Genomic DNA, 26,362 nt, shown 5'->3' on the forward strand with positions numbered 1-26,362 from the left:
GCAGCCCGATGGGGGCGCAGGAGGCGGCTGCAAGCAGCCGCGAGGTGGCGTCCACGAAAAGGAGCAGCTCATCCCGGGCAGCGCGCAGACGCCCCCGAGCGCCCCGGGGCGGGATGCGACTCCCTGCCCGCCTGGGGGACGGGGGCACAGGCGCGGCGAGGACTTAACCCGTGGTGGGTTTGGTGGTGGTGATGGTGAGGGCAGGTAAGGGCACTGACAATTTTGGCCAAGGGTCACACAGCATTTACATCACAATTGGGCCGGAGTTTTAAAATGTCTGGCCCTCTCCCTCCCCACCACCCGTGGCTGCTGTGTTCAGACGGAGAATGTTCTAGCGCTGGGGGCGGCTGCGCATGAAGTCCTTGGGGGGAAAAGGAGCAGGCCAAGGGCGATGGTGGAGTAGAGCTGCCTCACCGAGGCAGCATGAGCTGAGAGGGTGATAGGAAGGAAGGAGGCGCTAGACAGCATGGAGGACTTTCTGCTCTCCAGTGGGTACCAGCTGGGCAAGACCATTGGGGAAGGGACCTACTCAAAAGTCAAAGAAGCATTTTCCAAAAAACACCAAAGAAAAGTGGCAATTAAAATTATAGACAAGATGGGAGGGCCAGAAGGTGAGCTGGGGCCCCTTTGGAGGAAGGGAGGGCTGGTTGAGGTGGGTGGGCACTTCCTCCAGTTGGGAAGGATCGTCCCCTCCTCCCGTTTGGTCTGGAACCAAGGAGTGCAGGGGAGTTTGTGGCTCCGGGGAAGAGGAGTGGGGAAGAGGGGGATGCTGGCAGTCCAGGAACGTTGCACCTCTAAACCCCAAGATTAAAGTGGCGGGAGGTAAAGGGTTCTCAGAGGCACAACCCCAACTTGCTGGGCCTTCCCTGTTCCCTCTGTCCGCCACAGAGATGGGCAGAGAGGCCCTGGCCTAGGCTGGCAGAGGATAGGAGCTGCTGCCAAGGCAGGCGGAAGTGAGAAAAAGGAAGACAGGGCTTGGGAACCGTGGGTCAGGAGGCAGGTGTGTGAGGAGCTGGCCCACCACGCTGTGGGCAAATCAGGCCTCATACCTGAGATTCAGTGGTTTTGTCTAAAATCCCTCAAAGCACTTTGATATCTGTGGTTTCACAGGTTGCTCACAATAGTCCCTGAGGGTACAGGGAGTTGTTCCTTTGAATAATATATTAACTAAAAAATAAGTGTGAGCATTTTTTGCAATGTCCAAGCAGCTAGACTTTTACGATTGAATGGGAACCCAGGCACCAGAACCAGACACGGTGGGCAGACAGAAGCTGGGAGGCAGGAGACAGTGGAGAGTTATGCCCTTCCGGACTTGATACCCCACATCTTTTCCCATTTCCTCAGAATTTATCCAGAGATTCCTGCCTCGGGAGCTCCAGATTGTTCGCACCCTGGACCACAAGAACATCATCCAGGTGTATGAGATGCTGGAGTCTGCTGACGGGAAAATCTACCTGGTGATGGAACTGGCTGAAGGAGGGGATGTCTTTGACTGTGTGCTGAATGGGGGGCCACTGCCCGAGAGCCGGGCCAAGGCCCTCTTCCGTCAGATGGTCGAGGCCATTCGCTACTGCCATGGCTGTGGTGTGGCCCACCGGGACCTCAAATGTGAGAACGCCTTGTTGCAGGGCTTTAACCTGAAGCTGACTGACTTTGGCTTCGCGAAGGTGTTGCCCAAGTCACGCCGAGAGCTGAGCCAGACCTTCTGCGGCAGCACAGCCTACGCCGCGCCCGAGGTGCTGCAGGGAATCCCCCATGACAGCAAGAAGGGGGACATCTGGAGCATGGGTGTGGTCCTGTACGTCATGCTCTGTGCCAGCCTACCTTTTGACGACACAGACATCCCCAAGATGCTGTGGCAGCAGCAGAAGGGGGTGTCCTTCCCCACTCATCTGGGCATCTCGGCCGAATGCCAGGACCTGCTCAAGCGGCTCCTGGAACCAGATATGATCCTCCGGCCCTCAATTGAAGAAGTTAGTTGGCATCCGTGGCTAGCAAGCACTTGATAAAAGCAATGGCAAGTCCTCCCCAATAAAGCAGGGGGAGAAAGCAAACCCAAAAACCCGCTTCTAAGATGCTGATATGTATTTTACACTTTACTTCTCTCCTGAAACTTACCTACACCCTCCCCAGCTTTACTTCTCTTTCCCTTAAAAGATCTTCATGCAACCAGAGGGCCTCATTCAGACTTCCCTTTTATTACAGCTAACAAGTGATTTTCACACAGGTGTTTAACTCAAGTTAATGAAAAATAGACCCCAGAATCATACACACACACCGGGGAGGAGAGGGGAAAAGTGACCAAGAGCAACTGGAACCATCGCTGTTGCAACTTCCTTTCCAAATAAAAGCAGAAGCGTTGGGAATGCAGAGACGGCCTCTTGACTCCTTGCCTCAGTGAGAGGCCTGCTGGGGGCCCGGTCTCTGCCTCACCCCAGAGTCTAAGCTGAGTCTAAGGTGAGGACAGGGGACCTCCTAGGGACCCAGACCACCCCTGCTGCCATCCCTGCCCCTTCCCCAGGCTCGACGCCAGAAGCCAGCCTGCACACTGTATTTGTCCTGCCCTGCCTCTGGGGCAGCCACTGCTGGGGATAAGAATAGACCCCCAGACACCTTCCAGCTTCTGTTGAATCTCTTTAATGCTGTTAACGGCAAGTCTGGAAAAGGTTCAGGACAAAGTTCTTTTTTCTTTCTTTTTTAATTACAAAACTAACAGCTGTTAGAATCTTTTTTTTTTTCCTTTTTTCTTTTCCTGGCTACAAAATACTCTGGGGAGATGCATTATAATTTAAAATATATAATATTGCACAAACAACCAAAAGGTTAATTAAACTAAAATAATTACAAAGAGAAAAACCCCATCCCATCAAAAAAAAAAAAAAAAGATTCAACATTCTTTCCATCCCACCCCCTCACTGAAGGTCTGGAGTGGAAGTGACTGCCACTCTCTTAGCACACCTGACCACACTCCCTTTAGATCACTGGTGAATAAACCAGACTCAGTACCAGAATCACCGAGCAGCATCATGAAGCACCAGGGTCTCCAGGAATTCCTGCAGTCCCTCATTCCCCCAAGAGAGGAACAGCTTTACCAGAGTGGAGGGTGAGAGCCACAAAGACTGGGTCAGTCTTCAGGAAGAAGAGCTTTTGCAGAAGCCTGATGAGAGCCTCAAGAAGTTCACCCCCAGCATATCCCTTCAAGAAGCAGAAGGGCTGAGGGGGAGAAGCTGGGCTTACCAGAGTCAGAAGTACTCGGCTTCGATCGCTGCTCTGTACTGTTGGTAGCTGGCTTGTGTCCTAAGCTACAGGGGGGTGGAGGTGGGTAGCTGGTTGGACAAGGTATCCCGCCAGGCAATGCACAGAAGGGCCTGAAGTGACCCCCTCCCTTCTCAGGGAGGGGAAGAAATGCAAGAGCAGACTCTTGCTGGTGGCACAGCTGGGCTAAGGACTTGGGTGCATCTGACACAAAGAAGCCCTGGGAGAGGCATGGGGACATACCAGCCTGGGCCAGACAAGAGGAAGGAGATGGGAACTCAGGGTTTGGTCTCTAGATTTGGAACCACGAGGAACCTTTCTGGGAATGGAAAATGCCTGGGAGGGAGAGATTCCCCAGGAGAGGCAAGTTTCCCAGAGAGGAATGCCTCTTACTCACTGGGCTAGGAACCAGAATGTGCTTGCCATCCCGGTCTAGCCAAGGACGGTGGGATGGCCTTCCTTGCCTGCTTATGGGTGGACAGAGTGTTGTCTCCGCTTCCTCCAGGAGATGGTGCTTAGCTTCCGTCTACACAGGTAGAGGGGCTAAAATGATCCCTTGGGACTTCCCAGCAAGAGTCCCTAAGAACAATGGGTGTTCAGCAGAGAAATGTAGGCTCTTCTGGTGAGGGGGTTAAGTCTCTTCCCCCTTGAATCATCCTATGGTTGGCACAAGTCAGAGTTCCTGGTTTGGATTTAGTGAACCCCTTCCCGGATGTGAGCAGAGGTCCAAAGGACCAGCAAGGAGCCACCCAGAATCTGTGCCCAGAGCTCTAGTTGACAGAGGCCATTGGGGGGACATTCTCAGTCAGTGTCTTCCAGGGCTGGGCGGAGACGAGCGAGAGGGTGGGAGGTTCTATGGGCGGGGGAGCTGCACGCTCCGGCTCCCCTCATTCCCAGTCCTCCCACTCGACATCTTCCAGCTGCAGACAGAAGGGCATAATGGAGAGCACAAATACATATTTACTCCTCTGAGTCAAGCCCAGGCCCAACCTCCCCTTGCTGCCTCCATTTCTGCATAGTCCCCCCCGCAACACCCCCCCCTGCAAAGACCAGCCCATCCATCCCCCCCACCCCAGCCTCGCCTGGGACCATACCCTCCTGCCCTCTGGGAGAGTGAACCACTGTCTTAAGGAATGTGTCTGGGGAGCAGAGCTGCCCTCCGCCTAAGTGGTGGGTCTGCTGCTCTGATTATTCCAGACCCAAAGGAAATGCTTCACCAGCCAACACTGGATGCTAGAAGGGGACACGTTGCCTCCAGGAGCCATGTTGGTCAGTCCCTTAAGGAGAACTGGAGAGGGGCACTGTAACCAGAAGCAAGGTGGCACTGGGCTCGGGCACTCACAGGGTCTTCCTCAGGGGCTCTAGCACCCTGCTCCCCCAGCTCAAGTGTCCCCAGGGCACTTTCTGTCGGCCTGCTGTCAGCTGATCCCGGGTCTGAGAGGCGGTAGAATGACTCTGCTTACGTAACCAGCTGTCAGGTTTTACAGAGGGCCGTAGAAACACAGAAAGCATCAAGCCCCTGTGACATGAGAGGGGCTCAGGGGCCTTCTCTGCTCTGGGTATAGTGAGGTCACAGGAGCCAAAGACTCTTGGGTGGGTCTCTACCTCTCCCTGGGCTTCAGTTTTCCAATATGAAAACCGAGGCCCTGCCTGTCTCTCTCATCTGTTGCCCTCTTTACAGCAGGTTCATGAGCTACATGGTGGAAGGATTCATGTGGTTCTTGGGTGACAGTGGAAGAAACATTGACTTGAATCAGATGTCTGGGCTGGAGCCTCAGTCCTGTCACTTAGTAGTTCTGAGAGCTTTTCTCCCTGTCTTTCATTCAAAATGACCCACTCGACTCTGGCAGGTAAAGAAGCCTAAGAGCTTCTAGTTGGACTGGGTTTTGTGGTGGCTTCAGTAATGTTCACTGCTACTCCCATGTCTTAGGCACGATGCCTAACATGTCTAGGTGTGTTATCTATCACAGCTTACAAGCGTCTAGGGCCAGTTCTAGGTTTTCGATGGGGAAACAGAAGCTCAGGTTAAGTGACTTGCCCTAGATCACACTGCCGTTTGCCCCAAGGCCAGGAAATCTGTTCAGGTCCCATCGCTGGGGACCATGAATCAGAAGATGTGGGGCAGGGTTTGGAGCCTGCGTTTTTTTTAGTAGTTCCTCAGGTGACTTTCATGCAGAGCTAATGTCAGGAACTCTCCCACCATCCATCCTGGAACTTAGGGCAAGCAGAGCCTGCTGATGGGAACAATTCAGGGCCTGAATGGAGGCTCCAGCACCCTTCCCAGAACTACCATCTCAGAGAGGAGCAGGGATCCACCCTTAGGGGATGGCTGGGCCCAATGGGGAGAGTCCTCAGACCTTGGGATCATCGGGCTTGCTTCCCTGAGGCCAACCAGGCCCACTCACCTCCCCAGAGGCATCCACTTTGGAGAGTGCCATCTGCACTTCTTCTTCGGTCATGTCCAAGTCAAAGTCCTTTTCCCAGTCTTCACTGATGTCCGTGCTTGAGCCTGGAACCGAGATCCACAGCGTGAAAGGCGGGAGGGGGTATGTATGGACAGTCTATAGCTGGGGGTGACGGAACTCTTTAAAAGGGCCTGGCAAATATACATCAAAGGTCTCACATTCTGTTGTCACTCTGGCTCAGTGATCCTCCTTTTTGGGAATCTATTCTAAGGAAAAATCCTGGAGTCAAAGATTTAACCAAAAGGAATTTCACTGTACTGTTTATAGTGATGAAAATTAAAAAAACAAAAACAAAAACAAACTTAAGAGTTCACTGATAGGGAATTTTAAAAATAAATGGTATAGTCACATAATAGATTATGAGACTTTTAAATGTTAGGCTGCAGAACACTTATACACATGGCAAAACAGTCTAAAACTATTAAGTGAGAAAAAGGAAGTTACTATAGTGGTGACGCAGTCTGGTGTGGAGGCTCCCCATAGCCACAGATATCTTCCAGAAGAAATACACAAAGAACATTTTCCTTTTCACTTACTCCACTCTACCTTCACTGACCTTGCTAGTCCTGAAACACACCAGACACATTCCTGCCTTAGGACCTTTGCATGGGCTTCCTTGTACCCAGAACTCTCTCCTCAGACATCCACCCACAGGCCAACTTCATCTCCTTCACACCCTTGCTCAAATCGTCCCATCTAAATGTGGCCTACCCTGACAGTCCTACTTTATTTATTTTTAGAAGATTTTATTTTGGGGGGCGTCTGGGTGGCTCAGTGGGTTAAAGCCTCTGCTCAGGTCGTGATCCCAGGGTTCTGGGGTCGAGCCCCACATTGGGCTCTCTGCTCAGCGGGGAGCCTGCTTCCCTTCCTCTCTCTCTGCCTGTTTCTCTGCCTACTTGTATTCTCTGTCTGTCAAATAAATAAATAAAATCTTAAAAAAAAAAAAAAAGAAGAAGATTTTATTTATTTGAGATAGAGAGTGAGGTAAAGAGCATGAGCGGCATGGCCAGAAGGAGAGCGAGAGGCAGGCTCCCCGGCGAGCAGGGAGCCCAATAAGAGGCTTGATCCCAGGACCCCAAGACCATGTCCCCAGGGGAAGGCAGACGCTTAACCGCTTCACCAACTAGCCAGGCAGGCGCCTCCGCTGCCCCAAACCATCCTACCTTATACTTTAAACTACTTGTTTTTTCCCTGTTGTATTTACCAACTTTCGAATATATCACAGCATGAGACTAACTCTGCTTATTTGTAATAACAGAGGAACTGGAATGTGCGCTCCCCGAGGGCAGGAGCTTTGTTTTCCTTTCTCAGGTCTGCCAAGTGCTCAATAAATATTCATGGAATCCTTTTCTAAAGCAGGGTTGGCAGACGAGGCGCGGGGACCAAATCCAGCTTACTGCCTGTTTTGGGAAATTAAATTCTGGAGCAGGGCCATTGCCATTTGTTTCCCTATTGGCCACGGCTGCTTTCCTGTGCCGACAGCAGAGCTGAGGGCGTTCCATCAGACTGAAGCGTTTGTGATCTGGCCGTAGAGAGAAAAGCTCTACTAATCCCTGCTCTAGGTGATTCCGATGTCTGCTAAGTTTGGCAGTCACTGCTCTCAACATGCACATTTGGGTATGACTTACAGGCAATATTAAAAAAAAAATGTACACGTGAAAGTTATTCTAAGAAGAAAACTACAAAAATAGATTTTTAAAAAAAGTAGATGCGGAAAAAAAGTATATGCAGCATGATTCTATTAAAAAATAAGCCGAGATGTTTGTACACATACAGAAAAGATGCATAACATACCCACAATAATGCTAACAAGAATTACCTTTAGGAGATGAGGTTGGTGGGTAATTTTCTTTTTCTTTTTTCCCTAAAATGAACATAAACTACTTCGTATTTTTTCTCGTCTATTAAAAGCACCTTCAAAAAGAGTAGGTCCCTGATCTCTCAACAACATGACCTATAAACACGTCCTTGCTTTTTCTTGCTCAGCTTGCTCCTCACCAGGGACTCAGGCTCTGACACCCTTGCCCCAAGCACCCCTACGGTCCTTATAAGGGGTCTTGTACTGTTCTTCTTCTTAGCCACCTGGCTGGCCACAAGCAGCCTTGTGAGATCATGCCTGGTCTCTGGAGCCACGCAGACCTGTGAATCCCTACTTTTTTATCTATTGTACAGTCTTGGGTTAAGTTATTTTGGGCTTCAGTCTATTTATAAAATAAGGATAAAACCACCCTCTTTGCAGAGAACCACACAGGAGATTACAATGCAGACGACTGCCTCCCAACCCCCCTCATTCAGACCCTGCAGGCCCAGGTAAGTGGCCCAGAATTCTGCATTATGAATAGGTACCTGGGGACTCCTTGTAGGCCTGGGCCTGCAGTTCTAAGATACAACAGTGATATCAACGTGAAGTGCACGTAACATGTACACATGGTGGGAATTTAGCAAATGGGGCTGTCAGAGGCACTGTCTCCGAGGGAAGTCGTGTTGCATGTGGCCCCGTGACTGGCCAGGGCAGACCAGCAACAGAGGCCCGGATCTTCAGATGCCACATCCAAGTCTCCCTATGTCTTTGGGACACTCAGGTGGCACACACTGAGCTTTCTGTGGGTCAGAAGCCCAACTCCTGAAGGATTCCTCATCTCAGAGCTGTGGCTGTGGCCATGACAGCTTTCCCTGACCTCAGGTTGCCCTCCAGGGATGTGAAACTCTCATTTTCAGGCTTTAAATTCAAGGGCAGCCCTTCCAGGGGTGGAAAACAGAGTATCAGCTTACAGTTTGGAGCACTTCCTATCCACCCTCTGAGGCGAGTATGAACAGTCCCGATTTAGAGGACGAGATGAAGGCTTCGAGTGGCAGAGATGAGAATCAGGGCTTTCTTTCTCATGTGCCTCCTTCCCCCATCCTGTCCTGTCACACGACAAGAGTGCTAAGATCTCCCTGACACCGTGCGCGTGGCGGAGAACAGACTCATGCCAAAACAATTTAAGCTTTCATGAAGTTTTGCTGTTGTTTTTTTAAGAAAGGGGAATTTTCGGGTGATTATTAATCTCACAGTGTTGTCACTCAACTCATTTTATTCTGTTTAACCAGAACTCTGCTTCCCCAGAGAAGAAATGGAGGCAAAAGCCACTGTCAGGCCAGTCACTGGGGAAGGAGGGCCGTGAGCCCAGGGCTCCTCCTAGCTCGCGGCCACAGGCCTATCCCCAGCTCTCCTCCTCCCTCCTGCTGAGGGAACCTGAGCAGGCTAAGTCCAGGCTCTGAGATTAAGTGGATCTTGGGACAAAATGAAGGCAGAAAGCAGCTCGACAATGACAGTGACTGCCGCGGGACCTTGGGAAACCCTGTGGCGAGGCCACCGCAGGAGACTCTGCTGCGCGCAGGGACCAAGCTCTCCTCTGTCCTCTAAGGATATGGACATAAGAGGGAAAAGGAGTCACTGTCTCCAAGCCTTCATTCTTTTAAGATCCTCTCTCTCTACTCTGTTTCCACTGGGCCCCCCTAGTCCAAGACCCCAGCTTCCCCCAACTAAGTGATGACAATTGCTTCTAGTGGGTCTTCTGCAGCGACTCCCCAGCCCTCCTGCAACCCCCCCAACCCCAGAGCGTGTCAGAGGCAGGAGAGCAGAGGGATGGAGAGCTCGTGCTACAGCTTCTCCATAATCTCATTTTGTCCCGCTTCAACCCACCATTAATTCTTCTGATCCCGCTCTCGCATGGCCCAGTTCTACATAACCACTACCTCAAATGGGCCTGTTGCACCACCCAGCCAAACCCCCCACTGCCTTCTGGGCATCACCTGTTCTTCCACCTTCCCCAAACACTGTTTTACACTTTTCTGAATACTTGGTGGGTGGGTGATTGATCTGTTTCCTTCCAGTGGAAAAAATGGGGAAAATTACTCCGATCTCTTGGGCTTCTGTGAAGATTGAATGATGTGCATATACAGTGCTTAGCACAGACCTATACAGACATAATAAGTGCTCAGACATGGTTCCTTATTATCATTTCCCAAAACAGGGCTCTACTCAGATCTCCTCCCTGAATGAGGGCTTATCGTGAAACAGTTACCCCCAACTTACAGAGTATTGAATAAATGGGGCTTAGAGAAGATCAGTAACTTCTCAAGTCATATGGTTTAGGAGCAAGGTTGGGGTTTGGACCCAGAACTTTCTGAACCCTAGAGCCCGAGTCCTTAGCCCCGACATATAAAGCTCTCAGTACCGGTCAGGCCAAGTCCAACCTTCCAAGTTTGCCTTAAGGTTAGGCTCTTAATTTCTACTTCTGAGCTAATCCATCCATCCATTTTGCTCCTCTCTCTCCTAGGAGATAATACAGCAACAAAATGGGCTTCCGTCACCACTCCTGCAAGGTGCCCCGTGGCCTCTGCTATCCACGCGTCACAGGTCCCTCATCCGGGACTACCAAGCCCCCCGCACCTGCCCCAAACTCTCCACCTCTCCTCTACAACGCCCGTCTCCTCGGTGAAACAACTGCCAATGCCGGAGGTTCCTTCTTTCTCTGAACTCCAGCACTGAGCCTGGCCCATACTGCTTCATGCTCCATCATAAAGACTGCAGCTTTTGCCCCTCCCTCCTCAGTGTCTCATAAAGAGTAGGTAGGAGCTCAATGGATGACCTCACTGAACCAGAGCCAGAAGGGAAGCATTGTGTTGGAAACTGGAAACCCTACACTGCTGTTCCCATCAGGGAGCAGGGTAGGGGTGGGGCGGGGCCAGTCTCCCTTCCACTGCAACAAACCAGTCCTCACTGCGCTGTCAGGCATGGGCTCACCTGCTGGGCAAGTTTTGTGGCTGACTGGTACGCGTGTGAGCAGAGACTGTGTGTGTGTGCGCGCATGCATGTGTGTTTCAGGAGAGGCTGGTGCGTGTGTGTGTGTGTGTGTGTGTGTGTGTGTGGAGTGGCCTTTCGGACAATCAGCTATCTCTGAAGAGGCAGTCTGGATGTGGCAAAAAAGTCAACACCAGAGCTATCACTGTCCTTTAATTCCAGGAATTAGAGAGGTTCCCCTTTGACAAAAAGTCAGTCTCCAGTCTAAAATTCCATTACACAGATAAGAAACTAAAGCTTTATTACTTAAGCTGGGTCACAGCAAGTTCATGAGGATTCATTTTATTCTTTTTTCAACTGTGCCTCTAAGTGCTGTTTATGTTTCAAACTCATAACAATGAAGTAAGCTTAGGGAAGCTACATGACTTGCCTGAGGTCACCCAGGGGAGAAGACCTCTGACATCCATCAATGTCACAGGGATTTCCAACCCAGCACAAGGCTGCATCGTCCAAATGCAGGGAAACTGGCACAGGGTGGTAGGTAAGGGCACGGGCTCCGAGTCCGAGAGACCCGGGTATGAATCTGGGCCTGCCACTTCCCGGTCATGTGAATTTGAGCAAAGTTACTTAATGTTTCTAAGCTTCACTGTTTTCACTATAAGAAAGGACAATAATACTGACCTCGCTGGGCTGTGAGATGTAATGAGAAATTAAGCGAACCTGGCACAAACCTTACTTTGTTGAAACTAAGACCCTAACGATTGTAAGATGCACTCTCATTTCAGAAAACAGGTACATTTTAAATGCATGAAATATGGTAATAAACACTTAACAGACAGCAGCTGTCATCATCATCAGTATCACAAATGAAGGACAACTGCTGCTGGGATCCTCCCAAGGGGTGAGGACATAAGTCTGCCTTACAGACTAGCAATGCTAGTCCCCCCTCCCCCTGCCGCCCCCAACCAGGGCTTTGGCCTTGACTTACCTTTCTTTCCATTGTTAGAGGGGGTAGACTTCCCACTGTCGGAGTTCAGCTCAAACACCCGTAAGTCTGTGAGCACCTCCTCCCTCAGAGTCTCTACTCTGGCTGGAGGCCTCGGCTCTGGGCCACTGGGGCGGCCAGCAGGGGTGTGGGGCTTCAACGGAGCTGGGGGCGGGGGCCCAGTCTCACCCACATCCACAGTCAGACCCTGGTCCTCCAAAGATGCCTCTAGAAGCTTTTGGGACAGGTCCTTGGGCAACCCTGGTGCCTCGGCTGCAGTAGCAGGTTTGGCGATCTGCGTCACGAGGGAGACACTCTCGCTGCTCTCTGACGGGGTCACCTCTGTAGGAGGCTCAGCTGGAATCACAGGATTCTCTTCACAGGGGCTCAGGGGGCCAGGTCCTCCTTCAGGGGATGTGGAAATTTTGGCCACAGGAACCTTTGCCTCTTTTGGAGACGTGGGTGAAACGCTCACAAGCTCCTCTGTCGAGAGAGAAAGGGGAAGAGGGCTATGTGCCCTGGTCAGCCCCAAGGCAACCTTGGAGCGCTCTGCAGACAGACCTCAGGTTCCTGCCAAAGCTTACTCTGGTCAAGACTAAAGGGTGCCAGCTTCCTCATCCTCTCCCCATTATGGTTCATCCACAGATACTCCCTGTCGGTCAAAAAATCTCCTACCCATGAGGCCTAGCATATGGCTGGTGGACACTCAGCTTCCAGCAGCACAGCCCAAGGTGGTGTCATAGATTAGAAAGTTAAGATCTGACAGTAAATCAGTTCTGGGTTCAGGACCAGCTCTGCTATATCCTGACTGCATGATCTTAGACAAAACACTTAACCTTCCTTAATAAGGAGAACACTTAATAGATGTGTTAACGGCCTACGGTGGCTCTAACTTACTGCCTAAGCCAAGCTACCAGGTAGAGGATGCTCGGCTACCTCCGTAAGCCAACACTTTCCAATGGTTCCTGAACCCGGCTAGGCATGCACTTTACGAGGAGAGCTTGTCAGAAATACAAGTTTGGGAGCGCCTGGGTGGCTCAGTGGGTTAAGCCTCTGCCTTCGGCTCAGGTCATGATCCCAGGATCCTGGGATCGAGTCCCACATCGGGCTCTGTGCTCGGCAGGGAGCCTGCTTCTTCCTCTCTCTCTTTCAGCCTGCCTCTCTGCCTACTTGTGATCTCTGTTTGTCAAATAAATAAATAAAATCTTAAAAAAAAAAAAAAAAATACAAGTTTGGAGGTGCCTGGGTGGTTCAGTTGGTTAAGTGTCTGACTCTAGATCTCAGCTCAGGTCTTGATTTCAGGGTCACGAGTTCAAGCCCCGTGTTGGGCTCCCGTGCTTGAGCATGAAGCAAAAAGCAAGTCTGGCCACATCCCTCCAGAGTCTCTTTAGAATGGGGGGTGGGGGGTGGGAAGGGAATCTGGAATTCCAGTCAGCATCCCACGTGACTCTGAAGGGGCTGGTCCACGGGCTGGCAGGGGAATCTGCTGCTCCTGACCCAGTGATTTCTATACCTGAACCAGGAATTCCACCAGCCCAGGCAAACATTCCCTTGTTAGCTGAGCCTGTCCTCAGCATATACAGATGCTGTATATATGCCCTATGCTTTCCTGGGTATCAGGTCTCTTCTGGCAGAATGCTCACAGAATGGCCAGATGGTCCCCAGAGGCACGACAGGACCTGTTACTTGCCCACCACCTCTCACTATCTCTTACCTTCTTCCTCCTCCCAGCCAGGCTCTTCAGAGATGCTCTGTTCTGCCCGTTGCTTCAGGGCATCCCTCCGGGCCTGCTCCTGAGTGTGTTGGGGGGTGGGAAAAGATGGCCAGAAGCGGTCAGAGCCAGCTCTTCCCAGACCCTGGCCCTGACCCCAGAGCTCTTGGTACCAGGTGCCCCTTCTTCCCTCAACAAAATCCAGCCTACTTCCCCAAGGGCTGAGTGGAGGACCTCCCAGGCCAGGCCAGCATACCTGCTCTAGTTGATGGACTTTATAGAAATACCGAAGCCAGAATTCTGAATGGGAAACAGCTGCTGGGACCTGGAGGGAGGGGACAGTGGAGATGAGACTCTGGGAGTGGTTGTGTAGGGTCTGTGTCCCCAGTCTTATCAGCCTGCCCATAGCTGCTCTGGATTTCAGATGTGGTTAAGTGGCTGGGCGGTTCTTCTCAGAGCACTTACACCCTCCACCCCTACACCCACCTTCCCGACCCAGCTTGGCCAAGGAAGGAGAAAAGAATTCCCATTAGGCTTTGCTGGCCCTTCCATTTCTCACATGAGTGCCAGAAATCAGCTTTACCCACGTGGATTCTTAGCTTAGGACCTGGCTGGTCTGCCTCTAGAGTCTCTGATGGCTCTTTGGGCCAGATGACTCCGGAGTGACTCTGGATATGTCCCTCCCACCTCCCGACACCTGAAACCAAAGCTGGGTGAGGTGCTGCCAGCTGCGCCCTCACCATCTTGGTGTAGAGGGCCCGGATGGAGGGGCTGCCTACAAGGAGCTCTGAGATCTCCCCCTTCTTCTCCTCCAGGCAGAACTGGGAAAGCCAGGCGTCAAACAATTCCGGGGGCCCTGCAGAGGGACAAACACTGATGGTCAGTTTCCTGGGTCTGGAGAGGGAACACTAGGCCTACAGAAAAGACACCTAAGCATGGACAAGGACAGTGAGGGAAGCTTAAGGTTTTTTCCAAAGCCATTTTGCCAAAGGTGGGGGGTCCGGAAGGGTAATGGGGTAGTAGGCCCCACTGATATCATGGCAAGGCACTGAAAAGTGATCTCTAGGACGGCCTGTAGTCTGCATGTTCTCACAAGCCTGCTCACACTTTAGCCCACTACACTTGGCCACTGAGCCCCCTCCTCTCTGAAACCACTATTCTCAGGTCCTCACGGGCCCCATGTTTCCAGTCTAAAGGCTACCTCTCTGCCCTCCCTCATGTGACCAATCCATCTCCTGATCCTGGGAGCCCTCTTCTCTCCTGGCTTCTTGGGCTTTTGTGATTTTCCTCCCACCCTTCCAGTTGTTCCACCAGAGTCTTCAGTGGGCTCCTCCTTTCCTCTCCTTAGCTCTTCTCCTTCTCTTTTTTCCCATAAGATGAGCTCCACTAAACCACAAGTTTCAACCACTGCCTCCGCTGACAACTCTTCCATCTTCACGGCCCCAGCTACCCTTCTGGGCTCCAGATCCGGGGGTCCAGGTGTGCTCCGGACATTCCTGCCTGCTCAAGCACAGCAAACCCCACGTGTGTTCACTTTCTTCTCTCCCACGCTGTCCCACGTGGTTATCCCCTAGAGCCCTGGGGGCCCTCCTGGACTCCTCCCTTATCCGATCCCTCTGCATTCCACTTCCTCAGTGTCTTTGTATGCACACTGCCCTCTTCCATGCACCTGCCACTCCCTAGGCTCTGGCCTTCCTACCAAGCCTCCTACCCAGTCTGCCCATCTTCTGTCTTTCTCTAGTTTACCCTTTACAACCATGCTTGATGACTCTTCCACAAAACGCAAAATCTAATCACCCCAGCCCGCAAAACCCTTCAGTAGTTCTCTAGGGAGGGCTTTTATTTTTATTATTATTATTATTTTTAAAATATTTTATTTATTTATTTGACAGACAGAGATTACAAGTAGGCAGAGAGACAGGCCGAGAGTGAGGGGGAAGCGGGCTCCCTGTTGAGCAGAGAGCCCAATGCGGGGCTCGATCCCAGCACCCTGGGATCATGACCTGAGCCGAAGGCAGAGGCTTTAACCCACTGAGCCACCCAGGCATCCCATTACTTTTTTTTTTTTTTTTTTTTTTTTTTTTTTTTTTTTTTTTTTTTTTTTTTTTTTTAAAGATTTTATTTATTTATTTGACAGACAGAGATCACAAGTAGGCAGAGAGGCAGGCAGAGAGAGGGAAGGGGGAAGCAGGCTCCCTGCTGAGCAGAGAGCCCTATGCGGGGCTCGATCCCAGGACCCTGAGATCATGACCTGAGCCGAAGGCAGAGGCTTTAACCCACTGAGCCACCCAGGCGCCCCATCCCATTACTTTTTTATTCAGTAAATTTTTACACCCAATGTGGGGCTGAAACTCACGACCCTGACATCAGAGTTGCATGATCAGCTGACTGAGTCAGGCAGGTATGCCCTCTAGAGAGGTTTTTATTTATTTATTTTTTTAAAGATTTATTTTATTTATTTTAGAGAGAAAGTGAGCGTGAGCAAGTGAGTAGGGGGGCAGAGAGGGATGGAGAGGGATAAGCAGACTCCTCTCTGAGTCTTTGATCTCAGGACCCTGCTCTCACGACCCTGAGCCAAAACCAACAGTAGGAAGCTCAACCGACCGAGCCACTCAGGTGCCCCTAGGGAGGGCTTTTTTTTTTTTTTTTTTTTTTTTTTAAAGATTTTACTTATATATTTGACAGAGAGAGAGATCACAAGTAGGCAGAGCGGCAGGCAGAGTGGGAGGGGGAAGCAGGCTCCCTGCTGAAGAAGAGCCCGATGCGAGACTGGATGCCAGGACCCTGAGACCATGACTTGAGGCAAAGGCAGATGCTTAACCCACTGAGCCACCCAGGCACTCCTAGGGAGGGCTTCTTAAGCTAGGACCCAAGAATGGGCTTCAGAGGGTCAAAGAATTCCCCTGTTGCATTATAAAATTTTGTGGAGGGAGGGCTTATCATTATCAGCAGGTTTTTAAAGACCTCTATGACTAAAACAAGGTTAAGAACCACTACCTTGAGGCATACAGAGCAAAATTCAAACTGCTTAGTCTGGCACCCAAAGCCCTTCTGATCTGGCCCCCACGGGGCCCCCACCGACAGCTCTCATTGCCTCCTTCCCTCACATGCCCCCTTGTCAGCCTTCCCCAGTGCAGAAGCTTCAAATATCCTGTCACCACGCTTGAAAGGCCTTCTCCCACTGCCAAAAGTAAAATTAGTTTACTTCTCTTTTCTTTTTTTAAGTAGACTCCACACCCAATGCGGGGCTTAAACTCAGCACCCCAAGATCAAGAGTTGCAAGCTCCACTGAGTCAGGCAGGTGCCCTGAAATTAGTTTACTCCTAATTCACCCTTAAAACCTCCATGTCAGTGTCACCTCCTAGGTTCCCCAGGTCAGGCTGGATGCTTTCCTTCTGGGCTCCCATCTATGGAAGCAGGACTCCATCCCTACTATCACTGCTTCCACGGTTGCCCGTTTCTCTTTCTGAGCTCCAGTTCCCAGCCTGGGACTTGCTGCATGGCAGGGCTTGGCAAACAAATGCTCAAGAGAAGGCAGACAGGGCAGCAGGGCTGGGGTGGGATGGGGGCCTGAGCGGAGTGGGAGGGAGTGGAGTAAAGTCTCTGTAGACCAGGAGGAACACAGTTCAGGCTCAGGGAGGAAAAAGGACTGACAACCCATCCCGCTACATGTAAGGTGCGCTCTAGCCCCACTCTTGTCCCTCCACACAGGGGAGCCGGGCCTATGCTATCAGAGACAAACAGGGTGCTCATCCCAGAATCCCCCCATCTCGCTTCCCTACAGGCCTGCCCCCTCACAGCTGCCCCCTCACCATCTGGTTCATTGCAGTAGGTTGCCGGGTCTGACTGCAGGCTATAGAGGCGAGCCTGTAAGAAACAAAGAACAGGACTTCTGGAGTGCTAGGTAGAGAACACATGTCCTCTCTGGGAGCAGACCCTACCATTGTTGTTAATTTAGGTGCTTTGAAGATGTCCCTCCCCTATACATATCCTCCCACTAGAAGTCAACCTCAATCCAGCTTCTCCCCCTGCTGGCTGCCAGACCCACGGGGCACTCATCAGCTTACCCTATGGCTAGAGAGGAGAGCACTGTGCTATGAGGGCAAAACTGGGGCCTTCAGAAAAATAGTCTTTCCCCTAGTATTTATTCTGCCTTGGGAACTAAGAAAATACAGTGTAAGCAGACTACAAAATTATATGTATAAAATGCTTCTGAATTATGTGAAACTTGAAAAATGTTAGTTCAAATATATTAATAAAGCCCAAATTTATGGGTAAATTTTGAAGGAATGTAGCTCCCTCAAATTAAAACCATTCATCAAGAACTTCTTAATATTTTTTTCTTTTTAAAAGATTTTATTTATTTGAGAGAGTGAAAGAGAGGTGAGGGACAGAGGGAGAAGCAGACTCCCCACTGAGCAGACAGCCTGATATGGGGCTCGATCCCAGGACTCTGGGGTCATGACCTGAGCCGAAGGCAGATGCTTAACTGACTAAGCCTCCCAGGTGCCCCAAGAATTTCTAAATTTCATAGCAGTCTGCCAAATGAATTACCTCCTGGGTTCCTGTTAAGGTCACAGGAATGACAAACAGAAAACCTCACCTTCCTTCCTATTACGTGAAGCAAAGACTGGCTGTCTTCATCAGAACTTCAGCAAGGGCCTTTGTGATCCACTGCTGTTAGAATTTAAAATCCTACAATTTAAGAAATTTCACACTTCTACTCAAATGGTCACTAAGTGGTGGTATTAGTGATAATACTTGAAAAATCATTGTGTTTCAAATGGAATTTCAATGTGGTAAAAATGCTACGAAGGCCCAGCTGCCGTGACATCACACTGTGCATTTAGGAGAAAATACTCTGAAATGTAAGAAGTAATGCTGAGAAGATAAAATGTGTAAGAAATATCCTGCCGCTGTGGTTGATTTAGGTGCTTTGAAGACATCCTCGGCCCATGCACTCATTCCCACTGGAAATCAGCCTTAACCTCAGTGTTGAGAGGATCATGCCCGTAGAGCAGTCCTTATTACGGTTGAAAGCTGAAGGGAATCTAAATGTACAACACGAGGAAAATGAATAACGATGCTATCTTTACTTGCAAGAATTCAAAGACATTACGATGATGGTAATTAAGAAATATGCTAATATATTTTAAACATTTTTTTTTATAGCAGGTTATGAAATGGCAGGTATAAAGTGCCTTTTCGGGTAAAAAGAAAAAAATCCAAACTATCTTTACCAATGCTCGCAAACAAAAAGAAAGGACAGGTTAGACACCAAAGAGAGATCAGTGATTCTCCTTGAGGGATGGGATTACGGATTTAGGAATCATTATACTTCTGCTTACTAGTATTCTTCAATTTAGTTACATACACATGTTTATTTTCTGGCCTGAACACGTATCACTTTTGTGAGTGCACGTTGGAAGCTAGAACCCAGTGCTGGTAGGCACCTGCAGAGGAGGATGCATGTAATGGATACCTTCGTGCCATCATAGGGCTCAGCTGTGCCAGAGGGTGTGCCCATCAGGGTGATGACATCGCAGTCTATGGTTTTGTCCGGTGAGGGAGCAAAGGTGTCGGAGATCACCCCTAGGAAGTCAGACAACCCCTTCTTCATTTTCTCTGTTGCCCCCGAGGAGCCTTCAGTCTGCAGAGAGAAGCAGGCAGAGGAAACAGGTGGCCCAGCAGCAGGCTATAATCTAGGGGATGGGTACTGAGGGGTGAAGCATCAGGGGCAAAAGTGTGCTCTCTATGTGGGGACCAGGGATGTGCTCATGACCTCTCACCCCATCTCTGGGATTGGAGAAGGACAGAGGCAGCCAGGGTCCCTCTGTACACCAGATGGGGGTGTGGAATGGGGACCCAGTAGGCTTGGGTAAGTCAGAGAAGAACTCTCTGATTGGTTCATCAAAATTTCAAGGCCAGTCAGGGTGATCAAAAGTTGGCAGGAGAGGATGCCTGCCATACACGGTAAGTGGGGAAGAGGACCTCTGGATAGAGTAGTGGGAAAGGTACCACTTTTGGAGACCTAAACCTCCGTGAGTCTGTTTCATGATCTGTAAAATGTGGATAAACAGACTTCCTTGAGAGGGCTGCTGTGACAAAAAAGATAAGGCATGTACAATGCCTGGCATACAACAAACATTTACCAAACAGCAGTACTGTAATATTACAATTTCATCATCATGGCTATGGAACATGGATCATCATGGCAAGTGGAACATTTTGTACAAAAGGCTGGGGAAATACGGGCAGGATGAGAACAGATATCCCTGCCTAGAGGCAAACCTGGGACCAGCTGAGGGCCAACATATGGATCAGCTAGAAGGGGCAAATGGGACACAGAGCTTGAGCCACACTGGTCAGAATGGCCTCGAAGCAAAGCACAGATGGGATGCTGACAGGGCCAAGCTCTAAACCTCATGGAAACCATAATATTTACTCCTGATGAGGCTATCCCAGCATTTTACAGCTGGAATCTAGGAGCGTGCTGGCACATGCTGGCACAGATATACAATCAATGAATGAAGAAAAGGAATGAATAAATGGAAGAAACGAATGGCATCTGTGCTCCTGGCTGGACTCTAGCAGATCAGCAGGGTTACTCCTTGTCGTCCATGCCCATCAGCAGCTGGGATTAGCAGGCAGACAGTAATTTACAACAAGTTACAAGAGTTAACTAAATAAGGTTGGTGGAAAGAACTCCAAAACATGTTTCTCATAACATGGCCTCTAATCACAGGGCAAATGGTTCAGCGGAAGCTCAAATGAAGAAAGTGCAATTGTCCCAACACTAAAGGAGAAACTGTTCATACAAAACCCGTATATTATACCTCATCAGAAGCTTGAAATTTGCAGGGATAGCCAACCATACACAACTTTCACTTTTCATGCTGACTTTTAGAATCTAATTCCTACCTTGCAATCCGCTATACGTCTTTCTTTGATCAATAAAAACAGGGCCAGTAAGAATATAACTTGGCACAGCCTTTCTGGAGGGTAGTTTTGCAATAAGTATCACAAGGCCTAAAATTGTAATCACCCTATGATCTTTTCCAGTATTTTATTATAAAGAAAATACTAAGGGCAAAAATTTAGCAATCGGAATGTTCAATGTGGCTCTGTTTATAGTACCAGTAAAAAATGCAGTAGGAACCTAGGAACTGGCTGAACCTACAGAGCAAAGTAACAGGCCATTTATGATGCTGGAGAGCGTGGTTTGCAATGATCAAGTCAGAAAGTAGGTTACAAAACATGACATTCAGTTGATTCCAGTTTTGAAAAAGAAAGTGGACCTAAGGAACATATCCCCCAATATTAACAGCTGTTATCTTTGGGAGATGGAATTAAGGGTGTCTCTAGGTCTTTTTCTTTTACTTAAGGTATTCTCGAAATTATCTATAATGAATGACTTTGCTAACAGGAAAACATTTGCTGACACAATAAAAAAATGGGACAGCCTGTTAATACTTCTTCCACGTAGCTTGTTTGCTCGACAGACACCATTCTTTCAAAGTGGGAGCCTCTGGCAGAAACAATTACTTAGTAGTACAAAGGTTGGGGTGTCCCCACTGGGGGCCTGGGTCGGGTCAAGCTGGAGGGACAGTCACTCCAAGGGCAGAGGCAGTACTCACAGCTAGCTTCTCCTTGACCACGCTGGCTGTGGCCGCAATGGTGCAGGCTGTGTCATGCTGTACCACCTGGGTGAACTCCGTCAGGTCTCGCTTCATGAACTCCAAGGCTTCGGAGGACTACGGAAGACAAGAGAGGGATGACAGAGCCAGCTGGCACCACTACCCTTTGTTCCTGTTCTCTGGGCTTCTTCCGTCCCAGAAAGACACATGGAAAACTCAGGTGCCATGGCACAAAAACAATGCTGGCTTGTCTCAAGCCCATGACCTGGGATTACCGAACAGCAGCACACAGAAGGACTTCCTGCTGCTCTGAGAATGGGGATGAGTCTCAGCCTCAGCACTTAGAAGCTCTGGGGCCACAGGTAACATCAAGTCTCGGGTTTCTCTTATAAAATGAGGGAGGTGGCCCTGTCAGTGGTTCAAGAGCAGGCTGGGGAAGGGTCACATGTTGTCTGGAAACAAAACAGAGTCTGACGTGTTGCTCTGATATGCTTTAAGTTGTGATGTTTGTTTCAATTCAAATAACATGAAGAAAAGGTATGTGATTTTTTTAATCAACGGAAAGTGTTCCTACTTTTCCTTTTTTTGTTACAGGGAGATTCAGTCGAAATATGTGGCAGTATGTGAAATTATTTGTCTGAAAAATTTCATGAACCTGTCACATTAGCTTAGAAAGCATTTATGAATAATTCTTGACAATTTAATGCCAGTAAAAAGGTGTGTGGTTTTTATACTCAACAAAGGGGATGTCGAGAAATACTGGACTGGATTCTCTCTGACGGGTTCTTGGTTCTACCACGCCAGGATTCTATTCATCCATAGAGCAGAATGGATATTTGCTTCTGTCAGACTGACGTGCCACTCGTCCTGCACTCAGATGACATGAGACCGCAGGCCATCAGCTCCGGTCTGAGTCTTGCCCTGCTTTGTTTCATCCTTACCCACTCTGCGGGGTACCTTCCCATACTACCTGTGTTTGCCCTGGCAAGCCTTCTCATTGTGTGTGCGTGTGTGTGTGTGTATTAGCATTTTTGAGGGTTCTGGTGATTTTTTCTTTGGGGAAGGGACTAACTAGTTTTCATCAGCTTGGGACGTCTCTGGATGGGGCAGTGTCATCTATAGATAAGAAGCTTCTCTGGGAGTGGGAATCATATCTCCATTTCAGACTCAGGACAACTTAATTAGGGTGGAGGGGTCATTTATTAATTCACTCTCTCCATCCACTCTGCCATCACCTTGGTCTAGGCCAACCTGCTCTTTCAAACTGACTCCTTGCAGGGTGCATCAAAGACCTCCACTACATTCTCCTTGTGCCACTGCTGCGAGCTTTGGAAGTCAAAGCGAACCAGGCTGTCCCTGCTTTCCATTCTTCAGTGCTTACACAGTATCCTATGAGCAAGCAAAAAATCTTTACCTTCACTTCCAAAGCTCATCTCATCTCTTCTCTGGCAGACTCTCCCCTACCACTGTGTCCCTCTCTGAGCTCTAGCTAGCTTTCTGCAAGTTTCTAAATGCTCTAGCATCCTCCCTACCTCCAGGGTGTCTGAACCCATGACTGTAACTCTTCGGAACACATACGTGAACAAACACAATGAATGGCCCCCCTCACCTGGTTAACTCTGGTTCTTCCTTCAGATCTATGCTTATATGTCACCTCCCTAGAGAAGCTTCCCTGATGGCACCTCAGATTAGCTTGGCTTCCTGCTTCCCAGGGTACCTGCATGTTCTCTAACATTTGTCATGCTGCAGACTTATCACTGTCCGTTCAATTATCTAGCTTGATAACAGAGTTCTGTGAACATCGAGCCCGTGTTTTTTGCTCACTGATTCTCTCCCTGTGTATGACATAGAACCTGGCATGGAGTAGGTGCTCAAAGAAAGTCTGCTCGTTAAATTTTCATGTACATGGGCACATTTTAATTAATTATATAACCATTGCCATGATAATGTGATGAATGGCTGTCTCTCCCTCACTAGACTGTGACCTCTGAGGGGACCCGTATGAACCGACAGGGTGCTTGCCCTCAAGAAGGTCATCATCTACCGGGAAAAATGCTCCCATGACAGTGTCAGTGTACAAGACCAGAGTGGTGACCGGTGTTTTCTCAGGAAGTTAGAAAGACTTGATGAAGGGAAGCCTGGATTGAGCACCTCAAAGAATGAGCAAGAGAAGCCAGTAAAGGAAGCCGGGGCACAGCAGGGCCCAGGGTTTACTGCAGCCTCTGAGCATTTTAGTCCTAATGAACATTGATGGAAATGCAAAAGTAGTTTGGAAGAAAGCTGGAGAGGCTGCCAAGGGCAACTACGGTGGGCCTGGTCAGCCGTTGTGGGAGTTGGGGAGCCGCTGAGAGTTTGAAGGAGGGGGGACAGGATGAGTTCTGCATTTTTCATAGGTCACTCCAGTGACTGGCCTGACAAAAGTGACAAGATTAGAAGACGGAAGAGAACCCATCAGGAGGTTGCTGTCAAGTTCAGAAAAGGAAATGAGAGAATATGAATAAGGATAGTGCTGGTCAGGATGAAAGGATGGGACCGGTTCAAGAAATAAGAGCAAAAAAGGTGGATTTAGGGATTAAATAATGTGTTGAGTGAGGGCAAGAGAGAGTCAAGGAAGAGCCACTGGCTGCTAACCTAGGTGACTGGGTCGATGGACCACTGCCAGCTGAAAGAGAAAATGCGGAATGGGGAGCAGGCTTAGAAAGAAGGTGATGACAACGATTTTGGTCACGTAGGATGTGCGATGACAGCGGGCTAACTGGGACAGTCATCCAGCAGGAGTTATTCTCAAACAGTAAAGCTCAGAGAAAAGGACTAGGAATCACACGTGAAAATGGAGAAGTCTCCCAGGAAGAGTTTGTCGAGTGAACAGAGCAGTGAGCTGAGGACAAGACCCCTCAAAAACCACACCTTTAAAGGGTAAGAAGGGAAAGTCACGCAACAGTGAGGAAAGAAGAGCCAGGAGATGTGGAGAATTGAGAGAGAAGCAAGCCACAAAGCCAAAGGAGTAGAGTTTCAAGAAAGAGGCTGAGTGATCACTAGTGTCAAATGCAGCCGAAAGGCCCAGGAAGATAAGAGCTGAAAACCACCCGATGGATTTGGCAAGTGGTAGGTGAAGCTGAGTGTGTTTACCGATAAGCTCACATGTGGTGGCCACAGGGATGGGGAGGGAGTTATGAGAGATTATGTTGTTGACTTCAAATATAAAAAGTAGGAGGCGAGGGTTTCTCCTAGAGGTAAAAAAGAGGAAGTAGCTGAACAGAGCACTGGAGGGAAGAGTAAGGTTTGGGGAAAGTTTCTCGAAGATAAGGGGAAGAAAAGCAAATCAGAGACTGAAAAAGCTTGTTGAGGGCTGGTGCTCAGGCCTAAATAAGCTTGGGGAATCTGGGGTTGGACCAAGGAGCAATGCCTTTATCAGTGTCTGTGCGTAAATGCAAACAAGCACGATGCCTGCAGGAGGAGGGAAGGAGCAGAGGAAGACAGATCACAGCACCAACTCAGAACCGTGGTCTCTAGGGCAATGGATGCTAGGGGTGCAAGGGAACTGAGGGTCCTGGGAGCTGAGTATTCTAGATGGAGCCGCAATGGGAAGGCAAGGGGGGCAAGGCCAGAAAAGCACTGAATCACCAAGGGAAAAAATGGAAGTAAAAAATGGACTAGTGGTGTTTAAGAGGTTTCCCCAGCACCCTCCTCAGGACTTAATAAAAATAACTGATGCTTATATACTACTTATGGTGTGCTAAGTATTGTTCCTAGTGCTTTACACACATTATTATTTAATCCTCACAACAGTACTATCAGGTAGGTGTTCTTAGTACTCCCATCTTACAGATGGGGAACTCAGGTTTAGAGAGGTTAAATAACTTGTACAAGTTCATGTAACAGTAACTAGCTGAGAGGGAAATTAAGTCCCCTCTTTCTGAATGGGGAACTGTCAAAGGCAGAAACAACATCCACACCCTGGCCTCAAACAGGGAGCTTCCCAAGAACAAAGATGGAAAGCCAACCAACTATCTATGAGTTATGGTAAGACCGGCCTCGAGGGCAACACACAGAAAGTCCTCGCCCCAGTTGCTGAATGAATGTCAGATTCTTTCCAGGAGATCGCATAACAGTATTCTGAGGTCCTTTGAGAGCTTTTCAATTAAACTTCAGTGTGAAATTCTCTTATTCCTCAACAACAACATAAACAACTCAGGACATTCTCAGATTAGCTAGGCTGTAGCTAGCTGAGAGGCTGAACAGGAGTATGCAGTCTAAAGGAGGTATTAAAATGCCCCCCAGAGCAGAGGACTGATTTAACTGAGATCAGAAGCCTCCTGGAGTCTGCCCTGAAGCAGGACTCACCCCAATTTCTTGAAGTAAACAGTAATTAACTTTTCCTCCAGGATTCACTTGGGCTGGTTCTGACAAACTAGTATGGGGTGGAACAGAAACACACAACAGCCTTGTCTATTGGCAGAGCCAAGGCTCACTCATCATCCCACAGGGATTGCTGCCTCCCCACCAGACTGTGAGCTTTGTGAGGCCCAGGATAGCATCTGCACCCTCAGGACCTGTCAGAGTGCTAGCTGTGGAATTCCAGTATTTGAATGACTACAGAAATAAGTTTCTATTGCAGACTTCTTTGTAATCGATCAAAGGTTCTCTCTTCTACGAAGCTGTGAACTTCCTTAGCTGGAATAAACTGCTCTTCCTATGGATTCCTACAAAAAGGAAGCTCCGGCCTTTAAAACAATCTGTATTTCACCGTGGCTTGTGTCACACTGCTCCGAGTCGGGGGTCAGTCCTCCCCAAGACCGACAGGGGTAACAGTAGGGCCCGGGTGGGCCTCATCTTTGAGGCCCAGCGCCCACACTGGTCGGGCGGGGCAGCTTGGACCTGCTTGTATGAGGCGGCGCGAGGCCCTGGCGGAGAAAGGGCGCCGGCCCGGCTTACCTTCTCCTTGACTGCCTGGTAGCTCTGTTGCAGCCAGCTCCGCCACCAGCCCACGTCCTCCCTGCGAAGACAGATATATCTGGCGGCCCTGTGGTGCGACTCTTGCCCGCGCATGATCGGGTCTCAGTTTCTCCCAGAGATGTGGTCCGCGAGCCCAGACTTGGCAGACCGTTTCCCCACCCCCTCGCACTGAGACTCCACCCCGCCCTTTCAGCCCCGTCCACTCCCGGGCTGGCCTCCTGTTCCCCACAGGGACCCTGGCCCAGCACCCCGACCCTGGGAGAATTCAGGCCCCAACGCCCGAGAGCTGGATGACGGGCTCACCCTTCCGCCATCTTGCCTGCATGACATCACCACTATTTACTGACCTCTGACTTCCGACACGGCACTACCCCCCCTCCCAAGCACCGCCCCAGAGCGCCCGGCCCAATCCTCGCGCTGACAACGCCCACAGCCCAATCTCCGCCCCGGCTCATCACTAGGCCCCGCCTCCATGAGCTCGGTCCAATCTCTGTCTAGAGTTCGCTCTTAAACTCCGCCCCTGAACTCTCGGCCCAATCCTCACTCAATTCGGTTCTCAAGTCCACC

General features: G+C 49.7%; 2 protein-coding genes across 6 annotated transcripts; one reads left to right on the forward strand and one right to left on the reverse strand.

The window, feature by feature from the left end:
* The first annotated feature begins 67 nt into the window (after positions 1 to 67).
* On the forward strand, positions 68 to 2,899 carry TSSK3 (testis specific serine kinase 3). 2 transcript variants are annotated; one of them, XM_059136069.1, is made up of 2 exons: positions 68 to 204; positions 1,345 to 2,899. In XM_059136069.1, exons 1-2 carry the CDS (start codon positions 192 to 194, stop codon positions 2,004 to 2,006), a joined length of 675 nt encoding a protein of 224 aa, XP_058992052.1. In that variant the 5' UTR covers positions 68 to 191; the 3' UTR covers positions 2,007 to 2,899. The 2 variants fall into 2 exon arrangements, with proteins under 2 accessions (XP_058992052.1, XP_058992051.1); XM_059136068.1 differs by lacking the exon at positions 68 to 204 and adding an exon at positions 283 to 611.
* On the reverse strand, positions 2,179 to 26,162 carry BSDC1 (BSD domain containing 1). Of its 4 annotated transcripts, none has more exons than XM_059136066.1 (11): positions 26,099 to 26,150; positions 25,775 to 25,835; positions 20,840 to 20,956; positions 18,685 to 18,852; positions 17,015 to 17,069; positions 13,943 to 14,058; positions 13,459 to 13,527; positions 13,206 to 13,284; positions 11,495 to 11,974; positions 5,661 to 5,764; positions 2,179 to 4,175 (listed from the first exon to the last, which is right to left on the reverse strand). In XM_059136066.1, exons 1-11 carry the CDS (start codon positions 26,107 to 26,109, stop codon positions 4,143 to 4,145), a joined length of 1,293 nt encoding a protein of 430 aa, XP_058992049.1. In that variant the 5' UTR covers positions 26,110 to 26,150; the 3' UTR covers positions 2,179 to 4,142. The 4 variants fall into 4 exon arrangements, with proteins under 4 accessions (XP_058992049.1, XP_058992050.1, XP_058992048.1 ...); XM_059136065.1 differs by lacking the exon at positions 2,179 to 4,175 and adding an exon at positions 5,163 to 5,486 and having other exon boundaries at positions 26,099 to 26,160; XM_059136064.1 differs by lacking the exon at positions 2,179 to 4,175 and adding an exon at positions 5,163 to 5,489 and having other exon boundaries at positions 26,099 to 26,160.
* Between the last annotated feature and the right edge of the window lie 200 nt (positions 26,163 to 26,362).

This window comes from Mustela lutreola, chromosome 10, assembly GCF_030435805.1.
Source record: "Mustela lutreola isolate mMusLut2 chromosome 10, mMusLut2.pri, whole genome shotgun sequence".
NCBI lineage: Eukaryota > Metazoa > Chordata > Mammalia > Carnivora > Mustelidae > Mustela > Mustela lutreola.

Excerpts from the sequence above, each read along its gene's own strand:
- TSSK3 (XM_059136068.1), top strand. The coding sequence starts at position 467 with ATGGAGGACTTTCTGCTCTCCAGTGGGTACCAGCTGGGCAAGACCATT. Across the intron at positions 612-1,344 it reads CAAGATGGGAGGGCCAGAAG|AATTTATCCAGAGATTCCTG; the intron begins GTGAGCTGGGGC and ends CCATTTCCTCAG.
- BSDC1 (XM_059136064.1), bottom strand. Across the intron at positions 13,285-13,458 it reads AAGTCCATCAACTAGAGCAG|GAGCAGGCCCGGAGGGATGC; the intron begins GTATGCTGGCCT and ends CAACACACTCAG. Across the intron at positions 11,975-13,205 it reads TGGCTGGGAGGAGGAAGAAG|AGGAGCTTGTGAGCGTTTCA; the intron begins GTAAGAGATAGT and ends CTCTCTCGACAG.